General features: G+C 25.9%; 3 protein-coding genes across 3 annotated transcripts; 1 reads left to right on the plus strand and 2 right to left on the minus strand.

Annotated features, from left to right (window-relative positions):
* Positions 1-1,527: 1,527 nt before the first annotated feature.
* On the plus strand, positions 1,528-14,873 carry Bma-tmem-131 (Uncharacterized protein; the record flags this gene model as incomplete). Its single annotated transcript, XM_001891686.2, has 35 exons — positions 1,528-1,754; positions 2,080-2,151; positions 2,338-2,458; positions 2,702-2,815; positions 3,077-3,286; positions 3,860-4,057; positions 4,204-4,338; positions 4,714-4,813; positions 5,032-5,191; positions 5,292-5,439; positions 5,719-5,886; positions 6,181-6,255; positions 6,445-6,609; positions 6,874-6,992; positions 7,208-7,316; positions 7,631-7,814; positions 8,036-8,129; positions 8,212-8,290; positions 8,405-8,506; positions 8,638-8,897; positions 9,001-9,102; positions 9,323-9,471; positions 9,634-9,823; positions 9,985-10,173; positions 10,440-10,591; positions 10,870-11,009; positions 11,439-11,626; positions 11,886-11,985; positions 12,103-12,160; positions 12,496-12,727; positions 12,958-13,025; positions 13,227-13,412; positions 13,595-13,729; positions 14,131-14,436; positions 14,608-14,873. 35 exons carry the CDS (start codon positions 1,528-1,530, stop codon positions 14,871-14,873), a joined length of 5,301 nt encoding a protein of 1,766 aa, XP_001891721.2.
* A 1,733-nt stretch (positions 14,874-16,606) lies between these two features.
* On the minus strand, positions 16,607-18,506 carry Bm8728 (phosphatase-like; the record flags this gene model as incomplete). Its single annotated transcript, XM_001891685.2, has 4 exons — positions 16,607-16,693; positions 17,106-17,216; positions 17,883-18,077; positions 18,426-18,506. The coding sequence occupies 4 exons, from the start codon at positions 18,504-18,506 to the stop codon at positions 16,607-16,609; spliced, it is 474 nt and encodes a 157-aa protein (XP_001891720.2).
* A 762-nt stretch (positions 18,507-19,268) lies between these two features.
* On the minus strand, positions 19,269-20,498 carry Bm17336 (Uncharacterized protein; the record flags this gene model as incomplete). Its single annotated transcript, XM_043076315.1, has 3 exons — positions 19,269-19,433; positions 19,772-19,942; positions 20,478-20,498. The coding sequence occupies 3 exons, from the start codon at positions 20,496-20,498 to the stop codon at positions 19,269-19,271; spliced, it is 357 nt and encodes a 118-aa protein (XP_042932249.1).
* Positions 20,499-23,863: the final 3,365 nt, after the last annotated feature.

Below are 23,863 nucleotides of genomic sequence, written 5' to 3' on the forward strand. Positions count from 1 at the left end.
TAATGAATGATAATAATGATAATTATTGTTAGTGGAAAATTATTGTTAATTAACATTGACAATTGATTATCTTTCACCATTATTAATGTTTTTTCTTTTTTTTTTCTTTGCATTAACAATACATTATAGCTAGTATTTGTGGAAAGAATATTATTAGTATTTGGTATTCATAATTGTTTGATTATTTTTCACCAATTATTTGTAATAATAATGAAAGAAATTGTAATATATTTGCATAAGCATGAAGTTATTTATTTAAAGTTTGTTTATTTATTGCAAAAAGGAAAACGATACTTCCTGTTTGTTTAATTTATGCACACATACACATACATTAGACAGTTTAAGACAAGAAAGGCGAAATATCATTACTTTTTTAATAATAATACTTATTATTTGCTATTAATTGAGTAAATTAATTGAACTATTAAAAATATTAATTAATAATAGAATCCCAGTTTAATATAGCTTTTAAAAATTCTAATCATATGGTAAAATTTTATATGTTAAAATTAAACCAACGTATCAAAATTGGACAAATTTCTTCTTCTTTGAAAAGAGTTGCTTATTAATTAGTGACTAATGATAATCAATGATAATTTTGATGCATTGCTTTTATCAGTCAGAAAATGAAGAATAGCAATTGAAATAGAATTAAATTTTGTTCTTTTGTATTCGAAATGATTCATTTGGATGTGATTGTTTATAGAATAGCTATTTAGGCATATGTTTTTTTTTTTTGAATATTGATGATAAAATGAACTTTAGAATAAATAAATGTGTATTAATAGTGTTATTCATATGATATCACTTATTATCACTAATCAAAGACTATCAATTACTGTCAACAATCGTTTATTTTCAGTCGTTATCAGTCCTATAAATTGAACATCATTATTACATTATTATTATTTATTACCGAATGACAATCGTACAAATGATTGTTATCAATGATTATCATTTTCTTTCGATTAAAAAAATAAACATATATAACTTAAAATACTTTACATTTGTTATACGCATATTATTAAGATAAATTAATTAACGTTGTAGTATTGAATGCCTAATTTTCTAGAATACGTAAATACATATTACAACATAAATACATATTTTGACCTATTTTTACTTAATAAAATGGTAAAGTGTTATGATGATTGTTAATAAAGTGGTAAAATGCTATGACGATTGCAATTAAATTTACATTTTAGTATCTATAAATGTTACTATCCAAAATTTTGTCATGTAATAGTAGTCATAACCTAAATAAGATAAAGATGAGTATTAAATCATTTTATTATTTGTTTGATTTCGTCTTAAAAATTTTTAAATTCATTTATTTATTTTTCATCAAATTTTTGTTATTTTTATTTTTTTGTTTTTCTATTATCATTGTGATAATATACTATTGTATTATTTCATTAACGATTAATAGTATTTTAAAGTTATATCATTTTTGAAATAATATAACTGACGTATTCATTTCGTTATAAAAAAATTTTTTTTGTGTAGTTTTCAGATTTGGAATGTATAATGATTGGCAGCGACAGTATGATTATTGGAAAATATTTCTTGTTGACACTGGTGCTACAGCTTGATTACACCATACGACACTGTTGGGCTACAGCTGAAGGAACTTTCGATCTGAGCATTGAATTACCCTTTATGGCTACTGCATTTGTTCAAACAGGAAATGAATTACATTATTTTTCGGATATCGAATATCATGATTCATTTGCTAATAGTGCACCTTTAAAAAGGTATTCTTTTCTTCTTTCTGTTTCATTATTGAATAATTTACTTCTAAGAGCACTTTTTTTTTTTTTTTTTTATTTCGAATGAATTGAATTAAAGATTGAATGCTAAATGTATGCACTTGCATAACATGGTGAAATGAATAATATGGAGAAATGATTTTTAGTCTTGGAATTAATCCGTCACATTTACTAAAATTATAAACCTAGAATCTTTATGATTTTCATTAATTATATCCTTTTGTAGTCGTATGAATCATTTCAAAGTTCATATTTCAGGTTTAATTTCTTTCCATATCTTTATCATTATTTATTGATGAAAATTTTGCAGCAGTGATCAGAATGCGGCAATGCTTAATAATCAATTACAATTCACTCCCAATGAATTACAATTTGATGAACAGTAAGTTTTCTTTTCGAATGAATTCACTGATAACCGAATAAAAAGTGATTGGATGATCAGCAGCGATAATTTCTGTTAAGGTCAATCAGACATTCAAACATTTTGAAGTTTTTGAATTTTCAAAAATTTTGGTTTTTTCAAATTAGCAACTTTGTTATTTTTTTTTTTGTAACATATAAATCTTAGGTCATTGGGTGTGGCAAGACAGCAGGAAGTTCGGGTACACAATCCAACTGCTTCAACTGTTCGTTTTGATGCGATTTCTGGTTCCACCGTCCATTTTCATTGCTCATTTCCGGAACATAAGGTGAAATTTCCGACTATTATTCCCAAATTAAAAAACACTGAAATTAGTGTAGATGGAATTTTTTTTTTGTTTTATTGTAGCGTAGAATTGTAATTGATGTGCAGAAAGAATATAGAAAATTTTTAAAGCATTATTACTTGAATTACTTGAGTCTTTTGCAGTTTTTATTTTTTGCAAAAAAAAAGTGAATTTTTTTTAATTTTGCCGAAAAAAACATTTTTGAAACACATCCATTTCTTTCAGACTGTGAATCCTGGTGAGTCCACTACTTTCAGCGTAGTTTTTTTACCCCGGCAGGAAGGTTTAATTGAAAATATCCTCATTGTGCATTCATCACTCGGATCATTCACTTATTCGGTATCTTTTCCTTTGTATAACTGTTCAATAATAATATAATTATTCACTAACAACTTTTGTTTTTTTTTATTTGAAAAGCTTAATTCTTGATAGACTTTTGCTTTTATGTAATATATCTTATTTATATAACTATCATCTCATCTCATTAATCAGTTTCTTTTCAAAAAAATTTAGCGATAAGTTTTTTTTTTTCTTTTTTTTGTTCATTTATGACTGAAGCATTGTCAATTTATTGAATAATTCTAAAATTTTCCAATATAGGTCAAAGGTAAAGGCAAAGGAAGTGCTTATCGAATACGGCCGTTAGTTGGTGTTAAAATACCTGTTAACGGAACACTTATATCACCAGTGCAGTTACACAATCCACATCCAACAAGGTTACGCGTTACCGAAATATACAGCAGTGATGGTGATTTACATTTGGAACTTCCAGACATTGCTCCTGAAACTCATCATCCAGTTTCATTATGGGTATGATGTAGCTTTTTCGTTCTTATAAATCATTACGTATATCCAACAATACGTAAAATAGCAAACTTAGTTTTAAAGTAAAACTCATGAGCTGACCATTAAGCACAGTTTTAGTTTGTTGGTAAGTTGTGCTCATTAATCTAAACTTGAGTATGATGAGTTCAATTCCTTAAATGCTTTTTTTGAGTTATATGTTACAGTTTAATTAAACTATAATATATTTTTTGGACATTTTGCCAAACTTTAGTTCCAGTTTGTTTGAAAATTGTATTTTCTATTTGATCAGTTTTAATAAAAAAAATGGAAATTTGATGAGTTTCTGGTGCAAACGAAAACTTTGCATATTTCTATTTTATTAAGTTTTTGTTTACGAAGACCTGAAAAACCATGTGTTACATCGTAGTACTAAATTATTTTCTCTACTTCATAACTTGATTTATTTTTCCAGATATTATTAGGTTGAGACCCTAAATTTTATAAATTTGCTTTAAAGTAGAAAAAATATTTGCTATATAAAGCAGTATTATTCTTTATATAATTTTTTTCTCAGAGTTGATAAAAGTCATTTTTTAGGATATTGCTCCATATGAAACGAAGACTGTAATGAATGCGAAACTACTTGGAGCACGGGAACGGAATTCTAGTGCGTATATAAGAATCAAAACTAATCGAAAGAGACGTAAAGTGATCGACAAATCGTCATCAAAGATATCATTACAAACGAATTTTGACGTGGAACACGTTGAAGATACACTTATTATTCCTATAGAGGTAAATACTTCGCAGAAATGTTAGTCTACGCCAAGAAGAATCGATTTTTTGTTTTTGTTTTTGTTCGAAGATATTTAAACATAGTAATTTTTGAGTACGATATGATTTAGTACAAAATAATATGACGTATAAAAAGATTTTTTTAGGTAGAAATTACGAAGAAACGTGGATTGTATGCTACGGTAGATTTGTTAGATTTTGGTTTAATTCGATCCGGTGATAAATCTTCTGAATTAATGCTGGAAATCGTTTCTACACTCGAAAAAGGCATCGAAATTGAGGTATTTTTTTTTGTGGATATCATTGATGATTTCAATTGACTCTAATTGCCCGAAAAAAACTAGCCTGTTTATTTTACGTCTGGAGTTTCTAATTGTTTGCCAGCTTATAATGAATGAAGCATTTTTGAGATTGACTGAGGAGTGTTTTATCTTAAGTAACATTCTGTAAAAGATTTTTTTTTTTTTTTTTTCAATGCTTTTTTTGTCATGATCTGCTGCTTAAGCGAAAATAAGTCCAGAGGAGCTGCTTTTTCATTTATTTGAAATAACTTCTTACTCAAAAAGCAGTTGAGTTTGCTGCATAAATATTCCTTGCTACAAGCCTCACTACTTTTTGAATGGTATTTTGCTTTTCATTCGGATTTTCACTTTAAGAGTCTTTATTTGGAAGGCAATGAAAAACCCAGCGGTATTTATATGGAATTCGCTTCGAAGCCACCAATTTCCGTGAAATGTGGAGCAAGGCAGCAACCTGGTATGTTTTTTTTTTTTTTTTTGTTTTTCACTTACATTATGATTTTGTGAATTCTCATCGTTGTATCTGTAGTATCTCTTAGTGAAAACTAGCAATGTTATTTATCAAACTGGACAGTTAAACTGAGTGATTTTCGAACAATTTGATCTGTTCGAATAATTTAATAAATATTACATCTATTTAGAAATTATGAATGGTTTGAATTTTCACATTTATAGGCGCATCAAAAGCAATAGCAAAAATTATATTCGACACAAAATTATTGCGTAACAATGAAGAAGGACCAAAGTTGGTTCGTTATAAAGGAAGAATTGTAGCTGAAAGTCGCGGTGGTACCTATAATATTACCATACCATATACAGCACAGGTTTATTACGGGTAAATTCATCGATATCGTAAAAATTTTTTGTTCTGTATTGGAAAATTTTCAAATTTTAGTTGATGTTCTAGTCATTCCTGTTATATATTTCAATTCCAGTTCAATAAGACCGAAAGTGGAAGAAACGGCTTTTCATAGTCTTCTAAAGCCTCCTGTCACACGGAGTATTTCATTAACCAACGATTTACCATTTGGAGTTGCTGTATGGAAAATAACTTTAGATAGAGAAGCACAGAGATTTTTTAAAGTAATTGTTTAACTAATTGATAAATGTTTTCATTGCTATTTTTTATTCAGAAGACTTTTTTAAACTGTTTCCAATTCGGCTGTAGTATAATGTGAAATTTTATTGCATTAAACAATCGAAACTTATCGTGATAATCAAAATATTCACTTCTATATTTTTTAAAAATTTACCTATTAGCATTTTTTAATTTTTTGGTCGGATTTCGGTATCTTAACTTTTTTTAATATTAAAACTTCTTTAACAAAATGAATTGTTAAAAAAAAAAACTGCTTTTTTTAGGCAAAGTTAATTTCAAATGTAATAACTATGGCTGCCGGCGAGACAAAATCCGTCATTTATTTGCAGTACATAAGAAAGGAAAAAGATGGATTCGCAACATTTTTTAATGTCTATACCAATGTTACGACATTTCAAATACCACTTGTTATATTCAGTGGGAAATTGAAGGTGAAAATTTCCAAATTTTCTAAATTAATTTAAATAACGATGGTGATGGGTTTAAAACACTACGATGTGAATAAATATTCAGAAATGCTTGAATTCTTATGTTTTTTGTTTCATGTGTCGAAGTATGTCTTTCATGCTGAAACTCATTTTCCATTTCGATATGTTAGAAAGCAGTAAAAATTTTTTTTATTGTTTAAATAATTCTCTTTTTTCTAAAATATCTTTTTTTAGACTTTTTTTTCTTCATTTTAATATTTTTTATATTGTTTTTTGTATATTGTTTGCTTAGTTTAGATAGTTTTGCACTCATCGCATCAGAAGGAATTCAATTTCGGTTTGATTGATGCTGGTGATAGCCGTTCAATCCAGGTGATTGTTTTTTTTTTTTTTTTTTTTTTTTTTTTTTTACATTTCAAAAGTAATAATTTGTTGCTGGATTAACGATTAGGAAAGAAAAAATTTGCTGTGAAGAATTTTTTTTTTGTTTTGTAAATGCAGTATATAGCAAAGACGAGGACGAGAAAAAGCGAAAGGCTTAAAATCGCTATACTATTACAGTTTTCCATAATAAACGAAAATCCGGTAACCATTACTGTGAAGAATTTAAAGAGAGCATTACCATCAATAACGACATTGTCATTATTGAGTATACAAACTGGACAAAGCTTAAGCTCAAATTTGACAGATCTTAAGAAATCAAAATTGTCAGAAGTTTATCGAGAGGTTTGTATATTTCAAAGATTAATTTTTACTTTAATTTAGTTGTTGCTTGTGTATTAGCAGTGCTTTAACAAAAAACGTCCAACTGAGCCATAAAAAAATAAAATGAAATTTATATGGTGTGCAATGTCAAAAAGCCTGTAAATCGTTATGTTCATATGATATTTAGAGACAAATATCAGTGAAATTTATAGGTAAACTTGGGTAGAGAATTTCACTTCAAGTTCTTTTTCTTAATTATTGATGCACTATTTCTTCGTTTTTAAGGGTGAAGATTTTCGATTATTTGGTTCTAGTTTTGCGGTCTTCAGATATACTTTGAGAGCTCCAAATGATCGTGCCATTTTGTTTGATGAATTTATCATTGAAACTGATTTTGAATATTCGTAAGTTTCCTTTTTTATCAAGCAAATGATTTTAATAAGTTTTTCTTTTCTTTATAATAATTTGAGGAAATATAGACTGTTTCTGGCTTTGTTTCTTTTCTAATAGTGGTTTAATTTAAAAATTATGTTAAACTACATTAACTTTTTGTTTATAAGGCAGTATATTAGTATTCATTATTTACGTCATCCAATTTAGCATTTTTGCTCTTTTCCAGTTCATTCCCGGTGAATTATTCAGTTGGTCAAGGTACAGTAGTAGCTGTACCCGAAGAGCTCATTTTTCCTGATGCATTTCCTGGACGTATTAGCTCACATTCATTAAAGGTAATTGTAAGAGATCAATATTCATTTTTGCATCGTTTTAATTTTTTCGTCTCATTAACAAAAAAATAATATAGCTTTATTAATCTTGTTATATTAAAGGCGAATTTATTCAGAACAATTCATTTTGTCAGCATTTGAAAACTTTCATTCATAGCTGATTTCATTTAAATGCTACTATACTATTCGCATAGAAAATGTTTTTAACTTTATAATAACCTTACATTAGAATTTTTAAGCTCTCGGAAGCATATATATGTTACAAAGTTTGAAATTCAAAAGCAAGCAATTTTCTAAGCTCATGATAAATATTTCAGGTATTTAGTACCTTTAAGGAAGATATGCGTGTTTTGCGAATATCATCATTATTTGGTAGCCGAAAAATATTTTTTGAGGCGGCAAATCCAGAAAGTACTCCCGTTATCAAAACTAAAGCACTTTCTGATCTCGGCCGTGTGCATGTCATGCCAAGTGTCAATTGTACAGACGATTGTTATGTCGGTATCGCTTTTTTGTTTTAATCGTTGCATTAAAAATGCTAAAAATAAATTTATTGTTTAATCTAATTAAGCTGCAAGGAAAATTTAGATCTGTTGATTCATCGAATAGATCAACATAATAGAATAGATGGGTTTTGCTCGAATGAATAAAGTATTATCAAAAAGAAATTGATTAAAATAGTATATAAAATGCTGTTGAAATAAACATTTTCCTTTACTCAGGTATGCCTCTGCACACGGCCGATGGACAGTGGTTTACATATGGCGTGAAATTACCGCAGAATTTGGCTGAAATCGACTACTATCTTTACAGCAGGTTCGAGTTTGTATTCGTGTAAATATAACTTGTTTCATAATATTAGTGGTTATAATTCCAAAATTCTGAATTTCATTTCCAGATTACGACGAAAATTTTTTGCGCTGCAAGCTGAAGGCAAAAATTACATAAATGAAACTATCATTATTGATACCGATAAGGTAGAACACTTAATTAATCTAATTTTCTTATTTGTATATAATTGAAAATAATGTTTTTGTTGAGATTTTGACTTCAGTTTTACTCTTGGTTTCTTATATATTTCGGAATTTCAGGTTAAGCATTTGGAAGTGCCGCTGACCTCAAAGCTTGTTTGGCCAAAACTTTTAACTCGCACCGCTGTTCATTTTCCTTTAACGGCTGTGGGAAATTTTACCGTTAGTTTCAAGTGATTTTAAAATTAAGTTTTTAAACTGATTACTTATCTTCCTTTACTATGGTTAAAAAATTTCAACTTTCGATCTTCATGTTTTTTTTATCATGTTCTTTGATCCTTAATTTATTTCAGATAGTGAACTTAACCTTAACAAATCCATCGTCGCTACCGGTTGCTGTGCAGTTATTACCACTGGTCATTTATCCTGATGCTGATACGCTAATTGATTTTTTCCGGAGTGAGCTGGATTCACCACTTACAGAACCAATTGAAATGAATGAAACATTAATGTTTTCTTTACGAGATACAGAACTATTCACTTTAAAACCTGATAGTCCAGTACCGAAATTAAGGGAAGAATTGGAAGACATTCTTGGAATACCGGTTCCAAAGTAAGTGTTTCACTACTCTATACTCTATACAACATCGCTTCAACCATTTGTTCAAAAATATAAGTTTTATTCAGGATTTCTATTCAGAATAGTTCTTTTTCAGATTTACCTTATCAATGTTGCTACAGCCAGGTATGAAAGTACGTGTTCGTGTTGGATTCTTACCTTCTGATTATATTCTTCGTTCATCGCTACTTCTGATTCGGTATCGTTTTTATGAGATTCTCGAAACTAGTCTTTTGAAACTTGTGGATACTTTTTTTTTTTTTTTTTTATTACGATTATAATGTTAATAACTTTGCAATAATTTGACGTTACATTTCGATAATTATGTCGTGGTGAGATGTTTGTGCACCTAAGTGACATATTAGTTTAAAGAAATCTTTTCACTTCATTCTTCATTTTGTAATGAAATTGAATTTAAGCAATAACTTAACGGTTCTGGAACCAGTTGTATTATATGGCCGTGGAGCTCGTATGGATATGCAAGTAGAAGGTCGTGCTGCAAGAACTCGCGATCCATTAACTTTTGAAATACAGCCGCGTCATCTTTCAGATTGTCACAATCCAAAACGTTTGCTTTCTTCATAATTTATCATTTACTTCCGACGTTTCTGACTTCCAATTTAAATTTTATTCCATCTTCTACATGACTTGATGTTTTCTGATGCTTTAAATTAAGTGGCAGTTATCTCACCTCTAGTTTTTTTTTAATTTTCTTAATGCTACTTTTCAGGTTTAACGCATAAATTTTTCACGACACTCACTGTAAAACGTTCCTTTACCGTCATGAATACTGGTGAAGTAGTATTTACAGTCGTCAATATGAGTATTAATAATGTTCCTTGTGAAAATCGTGGCTTTCATATCCTGAACTGTCATCCATTTCGGCTTAAACCGAATGAAACACACATTTTAGATATCGCGTTAGTTTTTTTTTCTGAATTATCTATTTGATATAATTTTTGCAAGCATAGCAACTGTTCTGATTTTTCAAGTTTATTGAGGTTGTTTTAAAACGAATGGAAAAATTAGTTATGTATGGTTGAAAAATTAGAAGGATTGAAAGTATGGGTTATGATTTCAGATATACACCTGATTTTTTGATGTCATGGAATGAAGCTGCGTTGCAATTTTATATGCATATGAACGGGACATCATGGCTGTTCCCAATGGGTGCATCCATACCACGACATATGCTAGCTAAATGTCATGCAGCTTTACCACGACCACCTTTTGAAAGTTTCATGTACTATTCCTGTATATCTGCTTTAATGTGAGCTTTCTTTAAAAAAAAACATAAATGAAATAAGCAAATAAGGCAATCATAAGGATTCAATCTTAGTCAAAAATGTCTCAGTGAATATTTTAACATTAGCTTTGGATAGTTCATCCATTATATATTTCCTAAATAGCCTATAAGCTATCAGATTTGACTTCTTTTTAATACCTAAGACAGTTTCATTAATTTATATAAAGTTGCCTTCTAGATATATAACTTCAAATTTATTCCGAAGTTTACAAAATAATTTCTAATTTCAGATTATGCCTTATATGTACTATTGCTTGTGCATATTTGGAAGGTGATAGAACGGTTCTGTGTGGTATAAGACAACAATTTGGTCACATACGACGGGTAGATATGAACACCAATGATATGCGACGCACTCGTGATAGAGGACTCTTTTCTCTGTGTATTCTTTTTTGTTTTGTTTGTTATAACGTTATTAACATTGAATTAAATATTTTGATAGTATTAATTCTCATTTTTCGTTTAAATACATTATCACTGCAATCTGTGGAAAGTACTACGAAATTTTATTAGTTATGAATTGAGCGTTTTTAAACACAATAATTGAGACAGTGTAAAAGGATCTCATTAGATGGAAAGATAACATTTAGTTTTTTGTATTTGTTTATTTTATTTTTTTTTTTTTGTTTTACGCATTTCTTTTCGAGATTCTTTTTTCAGCAAGATTGAAACCATCACCACCTCGTCGATATGTTTTGCATTATTCCGAAGATTCTAATTTGTTGATACGTTCATTCTGGCAAACAGCAAACAGTGTTTTATGGTTATTTTCATTCGTATGGCAATTCCGTGGTGATTATGTAAGTTCTTTTTCTTTGTTCAAATTATTTTTTTAGATTATTAAAAGTGCTTTGCATCATCTATTATTAGTAGGCATCATCTATTATTAGTAATAATTTATAATCCTGAATGAATTCCTTTTTGTAATTTGTAAACATTTCCAAAATATATATCATTGTTGTTTTTGTATTCCGCAAATATGTAAGATTAATTATTTCATTGTTATATTTTCTATACTGCTATATTTAATATCATATTGCTAAGAGTATACCGCATGTTAATTAAATTCGTTGAAATTGCATAAGTAATGAATTTATTCCAAAAATCATTATTATTCACACTTCTTTAATTACAATTACTTGTTGTTTATCATCAAAGCAACATTTCTGGATTTCTCATCTTCGTAACAAAATTCTGTGATTTCTTATCTTCAGAAGTTTCTGTTTCAGACACGCGTGACAGTAAAACCGACAAGAACACGTCAAAAGAAAGCATTGGTCAAATGTCATGCTGATCCGACCTATTCTACTAAAAGTGTATCTTTAGATAACAATAAATCAGCATCGACACGATCTGATTCGTGCAGTACAACAACTAGCGGGTCCAGTTCAATAGGGAAGCGATATGGCTGCAAAACGTATGATGCAAAATATATATATATATTTTTTAGAATTCATTATTAGCACTATATTATCAAAAAAGCATTTTTTGTAAATAATGAACTCTACTTATTCCTGATCGAGAATTCTATCAAATCCTAAAATTGTGATTAGAGCTATTTAGAAATTGTGGATTATATGCATTTGGTATAGAAAAATAAATTCCATATAGTATTCTGGTTTAATTTTTGGTCATATTTCATAATGGTTGAAATTTTTACAAAAATATTGTTATAGTTCTGGTCTTTTACCATATTCAGTTGGACACACAATGCCTAATAGTAATTCTCCGAAGAATGTATCGGTTAATGGAGTGTGCAAATCTACAAAGGAAAAAGTAATGAGCTTTGATGTTGTTCAAAAGAAGAAACTGATTTTTTTTTATCCGCTAAAATTTTGAGTTAACCATATTTTAAATTAGATTTCAGTAAATATTCGCAGATTGTTTTTTTAGATAAATGCAGAAAAGGCATCATTTCTAAAAGCGAAAGAAACAAAAGAAAATCGTTCAGGTAAAAATATTGTTTGAAAATAGTTATGGATCCAGTTTTAGTTCATAGTTTTGATGTTGACCTACATATATTTTCGCTATTAAATGCTTTTCATAGTCAATTTTCATTTTTAAAAGTGAATAAGGTCATTTCAGATAATCTTAGCTTCTGGATTATTTCTGAGCTTAGATATATATCATTGAAGAATACAATGGATTCTTGAGCAATCTTGCTGATTTAAGCTTTTTTACTTAATAGTAATACGTTTTTTTGGAGGTGTTTCGTAAAATAGGGTTCGAAGAAAATAACTGAAAATTCTAAACTGTTGCAGCATAGCAATAATGAATTAATTTAAGATTCAAGTAGATTACGACCTAAAACTGTTGTGGATGCTGCTGTTTCGTTGCCTTCAAGCACCCCTAACGGTTGTGTGAAAGATACAGGTTTAGTCCCTAATGAAAATCGAAATTCACGGGATACTAAAAAACCGGAGAAGTCGCACAGTGTTGCTACTGTTCAGACTGAGGATGTCAGCGTGATTAGTTACGACTGGCTTTCGGTAAATCGTGAGAAAGCTGTTGATGAAAGGTTGGAATTTAAACAAAAAGTCAAAAATTTAATGAAAAAAAGAGTAAATCCCTTTCGATCCAAATTTATTCCACATGCATTTGGACTACATGAAAGAGATGTAGTGTTAATGCTAGGCATATTTTAGTATGTCATAAGTGGAATTAGAGGTATTTAAGTTTAGTTTTTGTAGACTGTAAAAACTTTTTAAATTCAATTCTTTTCTTTTTATCGTATTTCAAGATCTTTAGATCAGAAGCAGGATTGAGTGACACAAGCGCTCCGCCAGAGTGGGTGGACGGTCCTGCTATAACAAATGGTAAGCTTTGTTGATTTGTAAGATTTTGTCATAGTTCAAGAAATGAAACGTAACATATTTCCTCAGCTAGTGGCATTATCCAGGAAATTCATCCTCCATCAAATTATTTGAAAATTCTTCGTTTCATTTTTGTTCCTAATTTTTAATTATAACCAAGTTTCACAGCCAAGGTTTATCTGTCAGTAAAGTTTTATTTTTTAGATGGAAATATTGACGATGACTTTAAAGCATTAGCCGATGCTGCTGAACGTTTATTCTTGTCGGAAAAAAAAGTACCTGCAGAACGGTTTTCAGTATCTCCACCATCATCCGTGAATACATTACATCAAATTCAGTTAGAACAAAGAAAGGATCAGCAAAGAAAACAAGAAAATTTTTCTAGAAATGGTAGATTTTTGATTAAAGAATATCTGATCTAAGAATTGATTAGCACTCTGTTTTTTTTTTTTTTTAAAAAAAAAAAAAATTGAATATGAAATTGATAATTCAGAATCTGAAACATTTGAAATAGATAGAAAGAATATTCTACTAGTAAAATACCAAAGTAATTTTCAAGCATTCTATTATAGAGGTTTTGGGTCCAGTTGGTTCTCAACGAAATGATAGCAGGCAAAGTGGTAATCGGCCAAGTGCGTTTATCGAGCAATTACAGAGAGAACGAAAACTAGCTGAGAATCAGTATTTGAGAAATAAATGGTTAAAGGGTTCGTTTCATACATTTATTTTAAAACATTTTTAAAACATGAATTATACATTGGATCTGTTATAGTTTAACTGTTTTTGATTAGTCTAATTTTTGATTTTTGTTCAATACTTATTTGTTTAAAGTTTTGATTTTCATAAACAGTTAGTCAACCAAGATAAGATTTTTCCAAAATTTGGAATTAATACAAGGAAAATTTTGTATAATCAATCAAATGAACACAATGATTAGTATGTGATTGACTTGTCATTTTTATAATTTTTCATTGATAAGTAACAACATTGTTGATAATCTGCAGTATAAAAAGTATATTACTTGAAATTTTCAAAGTATATAAAATATATTACTTTAAAAACAATTTATAATTTGGAAAATTGAGAATAAAAAATTTACATTTTTCAGAGCAAAAAGATGAAATTTGGCCAGGTTTTAACCTTAGACTTCCTACACTATCGGAAACTTTCTGCGATCGTGATTATGATAAGCAGGGAAAGAATGAAAGTGTTTGGAAGGTTCCATCGATTTCTACCAATAATAATTGGTCACCACCAGCAAGAAATGATTTTGCCCAGCAACCGCCAACTTCAAATGATGCATGCAATTATCTTGCAGAATCAGTTCGTGCGTTTAGGCTTAATCCAGAAGCTCCACCATTTGTTATCGAAAATTCATCTCATTCTCATCCTCCATCAACAAACTTAACAACAGGTTGTTAAATATTTAAATTCAGTTAATACTTCCAATTCGTGATCATCAAAGTTTCTTTTATCGTGAATAGCCCGTTTTTATGTTTTATTTCAAAAAACAGTTCCTTTTAACTGCTGAAAATCTTAATTTAGTTTCTTGCATGTCTTTTTTTTTTTTTTTTTTTTTTTTCAGTACCAGTTTTTCCATCGCGTCATCCAACAGCATCATGTCAACAAACAAGATCGGATCACAGAATGCATGATCACAATACTTTTATTGATGATCCACTAGGATTATCTGGAAGTCTTTTTGGTGGTGGTTCGGCGAACATTTGGGCCAGTGATCCACGTTCAACATCCGAAATAATATCTGGGGATAATAGATCCGAGATTGATCCGAATTCTGTCTTTTGGGCTAAGATGTTTGCAGCTGATGATAAGAGAGAGAAGTACTCATAATTGTATTGGAATTGCAAACAGATGATATAAAAAGAATGAATTTATGTTGAAAAGCGTTGCTCACAATATAAATAAAAAAAAAACCTTATCTATAGGATTTATCAATATTTTATTTACACTAATATTATACTACTTTGATGTTGCCAAAACACAGAATCACAACAAAACAGCTATTCTATTCATTTTCGTTCAGTATTTTGAAATTATTTTATGCTGGTATTGAATGGGTATTTTATATCTTCGGTTTTCATTCGTTACTACATTCATTACAACTAAACAGTTTCGCAAATTTTCAGATTAAAATGCGAAACAATTGATTTTATCTATATGAACATTTTACAGAAAAAAAAAAAAAAAAAAACAATGAAATCAATTGATTTTAAAAATAATGATGCCCAAATTTGAATTAATAATTAATCTTTAAGAATTATTATTATCCAATGCTAACTGCCACTTTAATACTATGGTGACGAGTTAATATTCATTCGGTTTATTAATGTAAATATGAAAATGGTAGCAATTTGTTGCTTTTCTTGAAATTTTTCACTCTTGGAAAGCAATAAAAGGTAATAGGGACGGAATCAACGTGAACTGATAACTAGCAAATGTAATCAAACGTGAACTGATAACTAGCAAAGTAATCAAACGTGAATTGATAACTAGCAAAGTAATCAAACGTGAATTGATAACTAGCAAAGTAATCAAACGTGAATTGATAACTAGCAAATGTAATCAAACGTGAACTGATAACTAGCAAAGTAATCAAACGTGAACTGATAACTAGCAAAGTAATCAAACGTGAATTGATAACTAGCAAATGTAATCAAACGTGAATTGATAACTAGCAAAGTAATCAAACGTGAATTGATAACTAGCAAAGTAATCAAACGTGAATTGATAACTAGCAAATGTAATCAAACGTGAACTGATAACTAGCAAATGTAATCAAACGTGAATTGATAACTAGCAAATGTAATCAAACGTGAATTGATAACTAGCAAATGTAATCAAACGTGAATTGATAACTAGCAAAGTAATCAAACGTGAATTGATAACTAGCAATGTAATCGAACGTGAATTGATAACTAGCAAATGTAATCAAACGTGAATTGATAACTAGCAAAGTAATCAAACGTGAATTGATAACTAGCAAAGTAATCAAACGTGAATTGATAACTAGCAAATGATGATAGCAAACAATATAATGGAATATAATCAAAGGAATACTTAAAATATGGGATAAATTATCAATGCAAATTATTTCATTTCTAATTAGTATTATTACGAGAGCTTTCATTATCTTTTCTATCATTTTTTTTAGTGAAAAATTTTTAAATATTCCTATAAATTTCTGAAAGTTTTATCAATATTTGCTACAAGTATAATATATTATCTAAGATAAAATCTTCAATGTTTTCGTTTTTAACATAATTTTTAATCAATTATAATTCCTTCATTAATGCTATTTATTACTGAGAAATTAGCATTAATATATTTAAAAATTTTTAAAATATGTTTTATATATCAAATGTTTTTACAAAATGTTCAGCATTATAGGTTTTATTATTATTAAAGAAATTAAAATCTCTGATTGAATTTTTTCTGAACTTCAATTGAATTTTAAATATTACAATTGGATTTTAGATTTACATTATTTTAGTTTGTCTATGAAGTTAGAAAAAAAAAGAAATAATAATAGATTTTATGATTAATTTATCCGGTACGATATTTCATTATGTAATTTTTTTATTTCTTTTCCGTTTCTTAATCCTGTTATTTTCAATTTGCGAATTAGGTCGGTGCACTTCTATTTTACACTTCTAAAAAAAAAAAATTAATTAAGTTAAAATCTATGATTTCGAAGTGAACATCTTCAAATTGCTAATATTTTAATAATTTATTAAAATTTTGGCATATTTTAAGTCTTACGATAGATTAGCAAAAGAAAACTTGAAAAATAACTTCATGAAGCAATAAAAAATTTGTGCTTACATAGTATAATATAAAACTGAAAGTAATGTAGAAATAATAATTCGAACTAAAATCATTTTATTAGTGGAAATGATTGTATTAGAAGATGAAAGTATTTTTTTCTCATTTATTTATTTTGTTAAAAGTAAAGAAGAAATTATACTATTATGTACGTACGATAGTATTATTTAAAAAATAGTATGCAAAAAAACTAAAAATATTATTTCAAATTAAAAAAAAAAAAAAAAAAATATTGTTTACTAAATCTTTTGCAACATGCAACACAGCAGCAGAATTGCGCATAAAATAATTTGGTGCCGAAAAAATTGTTATTAAATGATTTCCAAATTTTTCATAACCATTTTGCATCACCTAAGAATAGTAAGAAGATGAAGTTAATTTGATTAAATTAAAAATTAATGCAGTGAAATTGTCTTTAGCAAAGCATTCAAAAATTCATATTTTATCCTTGGATATTCCTCTTTCTCTATCATTTTTAAATTAACTTTTAAACGAAATAAATTAAACAAATAAATCAAATCGAATAAATAAGTTGATCAATTAATTAATTAATAGCAGTAACAATAATAATAAATAATAATGACAATAGCCAATAATAATAAATATAATAATAATAAATAATACAAATAATAATAACAAATAATAATGACAATAAATAATAATAATAATAAATACTAAAAATAATAATAACAAAAATAATATATAATACTAACAAATAATAATAGTAAATAATAATAATAAACAACATAAATAATAATAACAAATAATAATAATTATTAATGATAATAAATAATATCAATAATAAATAATAATAACAATAAATAATATAAATAAGAATAGTAAATAATAATAATAATAATAATAATAATAATAACTAATAATAAAAACAATAATGAATAATAATAAAAATAACGATAAATAATAAATAATAACAACAATAAAGTTGCGAAGAGTTTCAAAAATCTTAGAATGTTTGTTTGTTTATTTCATTAAAAATAAACAAACATTAATGTTTACCTGATGTGCTCGTACTATCATATCTAAGCGAAGCGTTTTACAAAATTCTTTAACAGCATTAATGCTAAATAATCGTGCAACTCCTCGTCTATTATTATAATCATAATTAGTTGCATAATAACTTGGATCAGACCATGTCAAATCGGTTAATATCCCTAAATCCGGAATTTCACATGGTCGTTCAATACGTTCCAGCTGAAAATTTTCAGAAAATGGTAACATTTTTTACAAATTATTATTAAAATGAAACAAAAATTTGAATAAGATTCAATTTTTCAAATTGAACAAATTGAATAGTGAATAAAGTAACAAATTAAAACTTTCTAAAATATGATTTTAACAATTTTAATACTAATATAATTCATCTGAATTACTGTAATCGCTCTAAATACACTTTTTTTTTTTTTTTAAATCGAATGAAAATTGTAAACATACAATTGTGATACAAACAATTTTCTATTTTTTATTTTTTTTTTTTATTGTTTTTTCATTAATATAACAAAGTGTTAAAAATTTTTTTTCTCTGATAAATTTGTCTTTTACCTGTGCAAATTCCGTCAAATCTTCACTTATTCCGCCATGCATGCATAAAATTCGCTTGCGTATTCGCGCACAAAATGGCATGCAAAAAAATGCCATTTGAAATGTGTCAAATAATTTATTCGAATATATGAAATAGAATTATATAAGAACGAAATGGAAATGAAAGATAAAAATAAAAATGAATAGAATAAAATGCAGCAAATTGAAAGATAATAAGTAATGAATGCATGAAGTATAACAATGTAACTGATAATAAACTGATAATGATAACAAAGATAATAACAACGGATGATAAAAATATAATAAAAATAGTAGTAGACAGCAGTAGTAATGATGATAGTAACACTAATAATTAATAATAATGATATTAATAATAATGATAATAATAATAATAATAATAATAATAATAATAATAATAATAATAATAATAATAATAATAATAATAATAATAATAATAATAAAGGGGAAAGAATAAAAGAAACGGAAAATATTCACCAAAGGATGACGGATAAAGAGTAAAATAAAAAGTAATAAATGATAAATTAAATAAATAATAAACAGACAAAAAGCAACGAACAATTTTACTAAAAATTTCTTTGCTAATAGTAATTTTTTTTTCTAGATAAAATAATTTGTTATTTATAATAATCATAACTGTATTACAGCAATAAGGAAATAAAGGTAGCAGTGATCATAATTTATCACAGTGATAACATATCATTACAATATATGAATAATGATAATATGAAAATAATTGTATGATTTTTAGATGGATTAGAATCCAAATGACAACTGTTAATAATAAATGAATAATATAAACAATTTTATAATATTTTTCAGAAATTAAAATTTTGCTCTAATATTAAAGTTATATGGAAGATATTGAAAATATGAAATAAAAATTTTATAAAACCTTAATACACATTCGTCATAGAATCCGTATCTAAGATTAACGTAACGTGATTCATGATTTCCACGTAAAAGGTATATGTCACGTGGATAAAGTATCTTCAAAATAAAAAAAATAAAAAAAAGAAAATATGATTATATTTTTTGATGATAATAAACTATTCAAAATGGTATAAATCATATTTTTTTGTGCTGTAAAAAAAATTTTATTATATTAATTAATTGTTGCAAAAAATTAATTAAACATTCAATATAGTATTTTATAATAATTTTTTTTTTTTACTTTTCAACAAAGAAATCAAAATAATTGAATAATTTGTTAAATTTTCAAAATGAAACAATATTAAATTATAAATTTTTCATTGTTTTTCAAATTAAGATGGAAAAAAAATTTTTCTGAAAAGAATTTTTTATTTTTCTTTATTTGAATAATTTACCTTATAAGCAAATAAAAGTGTTACAACTTCAATAGAAAATGGACCACGATCAACATAATCACCAAGAAAAAGATATTGTCGATTAGGTGGAAAACCATACAAATTAAAAAGTGCTAATAAATCTTTAAATTGTCCATGAATATCACCACAAATTGTTATTGGTGATTTAAGCTGAAAGATTTTAAAATAATTCAACTTTTTCACTTTGTCACAGTTGTGATTATTTTTTGTATTTCAATTTTAAATTGAATTATTTTAAAAAATTTAATTTTAATAAATTAATTTTGAAAAAAAAAAAAACATTAATTTTATTATTTATCCTTTTTTATACTTTTTATCCTTTTTTTTCCTACTTTTTTTTTTTTTTTGAAATATTTTACAGATAGATTTAATAATTTAGAAAAATGATTTCCTGCTTTATATGAATTTATTTATTTTTTTAAAATCTATGTATTATTTTTCTCATACATTTTGCTCCAACTATCATTTTTAATTATGTTTGAGTAAATTAATTAATCATATGCTAAAATTTTGAAAATCACTTTCAACATTTTATCATTACATACGAGTAGTAATATATTTTGATTAAATTATTGAAACAAAAAATTTAATAGCATTAATAGTATTATTTCATATTTGAATAAAAATTAATAAGTAAGAAATTTAAATATATCCAAAATAAACAAACAAACGATGAAAATTTTACTTCTAGCAAAGTAGGTTGCATCCAAAATACTTCTCTGGCTCGATAGCATAATTCGATTAATTCATTTTCAGTAAATAATGATTGACATAATTTTGGCTGCCATTTCTTGGTAAGGCGTATTATCACCGAAATAAGCCATTTTTTCACCTATGTTAGCTGATATATTCATTTTAAAATTTAGCAAAATTTATATTAAATTATTAATTTGTTATTAAACTAAAAAATTTTTGCACTTATAATTAATTTAATTGTTTTTCATTATTTAGATAAATGCATTGAGTATTCTTTAAAAATATTTAGTACATACATAATCATATATATATTAAAAAATAGATTTAATATATAATTTATAGATTTAATACATAATTTTTAAAAAAAAATTTAATGCAAAATCAGATATATATATTAAAAAATAGATTTAATACATAATTTTTAAAAAAAATTAATAAAAAATTAAATAAATATATATTAAAAAATAGATTTAACACATAATTTTTTAAAAAAAATTTAATACAAAATCAGAATATTTGAAAGAAAAAAAAAAAAACTTTTACTAACTCTAATAGATTGTGATTATTACAATTTTAAATGTTAATGCTATAGTATGAATTGTTCAACTTCGAAATATATTGTGTATTAAAGAAAGAACTCAGTAGCATGGTCTTCTTTTTTTTCAAGTATTTAGGTAATATATTGAGTATTTTAGAACGAATAATGATTAAATTTAATTTTTGTCACTTTTTCTTTCTAATTCTTAAAAAAAAAATTTAATTCTCAATTCTAAATTTAATTTAATATGTAAAATAATTGGGTACATCAAACTATTTACCATCAATGATCTCTTTTGCATATTGCAAAAGTATATATATATACATATATATTAATGAAAATTTGAAATTCTTAAAAAAAAAATTCGCAAAAGATATTACTTTTACTTTATTGCATCTAATTGATGTATCAAATTCATTTGTTTCTAATGGCAATTTTTCCAAAGATTTTTTTGATAATTCGTTGTTATCAGTGATATTTTCAACAATTTCAAACTCTGATGCAGTATCATTCATTTTTTGTTCTATGCACCTTCAAAAATATCTTTTCATACCTTTTTCACTTCATCTTTTTTAATTTGTTAAGATTTTTTGAAAAGTAATAAGTTTTTAAAATTTTAAGAAATGAAAAAAAAATTTGCATATACATATTTTGATATTATATATATATATATATAAATTAAGTTAAAAACAAAATAGCAAAATGAATAAATGACATATATATGGAAAATATTTGATACAAACAATCATTATGTAAAAAAAAAAAAATTAAAGTCAATAATCAAATTTTCATCTTTTTTTCTTTTTTTTTTCTTCATTTTCGTTTGTTTTCAATTTTTTCCTAATATCTCGAATATTTTGAATAAAATATATTTTAAATATTTAATATCAAATTAATTTTGTAGCCGTAATTGATTTGAATAAAACAACTCAATTGATTATTTTTTTATACCAGTAGAATAATTTAAACACTAGAAAAAAATTTTTTTTAATGAATTTAAATAATATCATTTCAATACAAAAAAAGTTATTAATTTCTATTTATGAATAAAGTATAATCATTTAATTCAAACTGAAAATTTTATCACACATCTTTATTGAAATATAAAACTAAACACATATATATGTATATATATATATAATTGTTTTTCAATTAAGTTATTTGATATAGTATTAAAAGAATACTTAATTACATCAATATAATTAGCAAAAAAAAAAAGTAAAATAATTTGGAAGAAATTTGAAATTCTTCTAAATCAATTTACTAATTGCCTGAAATGAAAAAATCAACCGAACACTTTCAACCAATTCATTTGTTATTGCTAATTTATAAATTCAAAATTACAATTTATATTTATGAATTTTTTAATTTCACTTTCAAATTTGTTCATTTTTTTTCTTCTCAATTTATTTCTATTTCTCTCAATCATATGCAATATTTTCTTTTTTTTTTTTTTTAAAACAATTTCCCTACTTTCATATTTTCTCATCATTTTCTTGTTTCTTAATGGGTATTTTTATATCTACGGTTTTTTTTTTTTTTTAATTAGTCAAAATTTGATGATGATAATTAAGATTAAAAGGTTTGTGAATGGTTGATGCAGCAAATTTTGTTGTCATTTATTATTCATTTTATAAATTACCTTTTATCATTTTCCATTTTTTTTTGTCACCATCGCACAGTTTATTAACAATTATCATCATCGATCAATATTCAAGGTTATAGTTAAAGGTCAAAAAGGTTTAATGGAAGGTCATTTTAATTTAATAGTGAAAATTGTTGTGCTTGTGATCGCCTAATTTGAAGGTGTTAAATTTTTTTATAATCTTTGAATTGTTAAATTTTATTGCTATTATCAATAATTCATACATTTCTAAAAGTATAATAGTTGAAAGTACATTTCAGTCTTCTTAATTAACATTTCTTAATTATCGATGTTAATTTTGATAATTGTTATAAAATTACAATAATTTGTTAAATGCTATATTAATCTCTGATTTCATTTTTGATTACATTTGTTGCATTTTAATATTGATAGACTACTACCACTACTACTACTAATAATAATATTAGAATGTTAGAGGTACAATTCGATATAATTATGTTATCTGTTTATTTCAATAAGTATGAATCAATAAAACAAACAAATAAATATTTTTCATGAAAATTCAATAATTCAATAAAACATACAATTAGTATCAAAATGGAATAATAAATGCCTAAGCTAATAATGTTTACAAGCTATGGCTTAGTTTAGCTTTCTTTCTTTCTTTTTATGATTAAATTTAAAAATTGAAATTAATATAATTCATTTATAGCCTACATATTCTATTATTTTTCAAACAAGAAAAAAAAAAAAAAAGAAAAAAGAGGAAAGAGAAAAATCCAATTTAAATGGATTTTAAACGAAAAGCTATCTCATTTATTGACAGTGGCCGTATAATATATTATCCCCCAACAAATGACGTGGTTTGTTTCTTTTTCCCTCAATTCAATTAAATTGTAGTTTTTAAATTTTCTCTTATTTTATCTTTATCGAGTTTTATTTTATTGATTTATTTTCAATATACTAAATAATTCCTTCTTTATGCTTCATTATTTTTTGATTATATCTTTGGGATATAATAGCAACTTTTTTGTTTTTTTATTGTTGTATTATTTGTTGTTTATTGCGCTCCATTTTTATCTTTTTATTAGTCTAATAAATGTTTTTATGCTTTCATGAATGTATTTTTTGAGATGGTGAAAATTGTGCATAAAATTAATGAAGAAAAAGAAATGAAATCAAAGTGATAAATTAGGTATAATTAGAAAATTGAAATTTTCAAAAAATGAAT

This window comes from Brugia malayi (assembly GCF_000002995.4).
Source record: "Brugia malayi strain FR3 genome assembly, contig: Bm_v4_Chr1_scaffold_001, whole genome shotgun sequence".
NCBI lineage: Eukaryota > Metazoa > Nematoda > Chromadorea > Rhabditida > Onchocercidae > Brugia > Brugia malayi.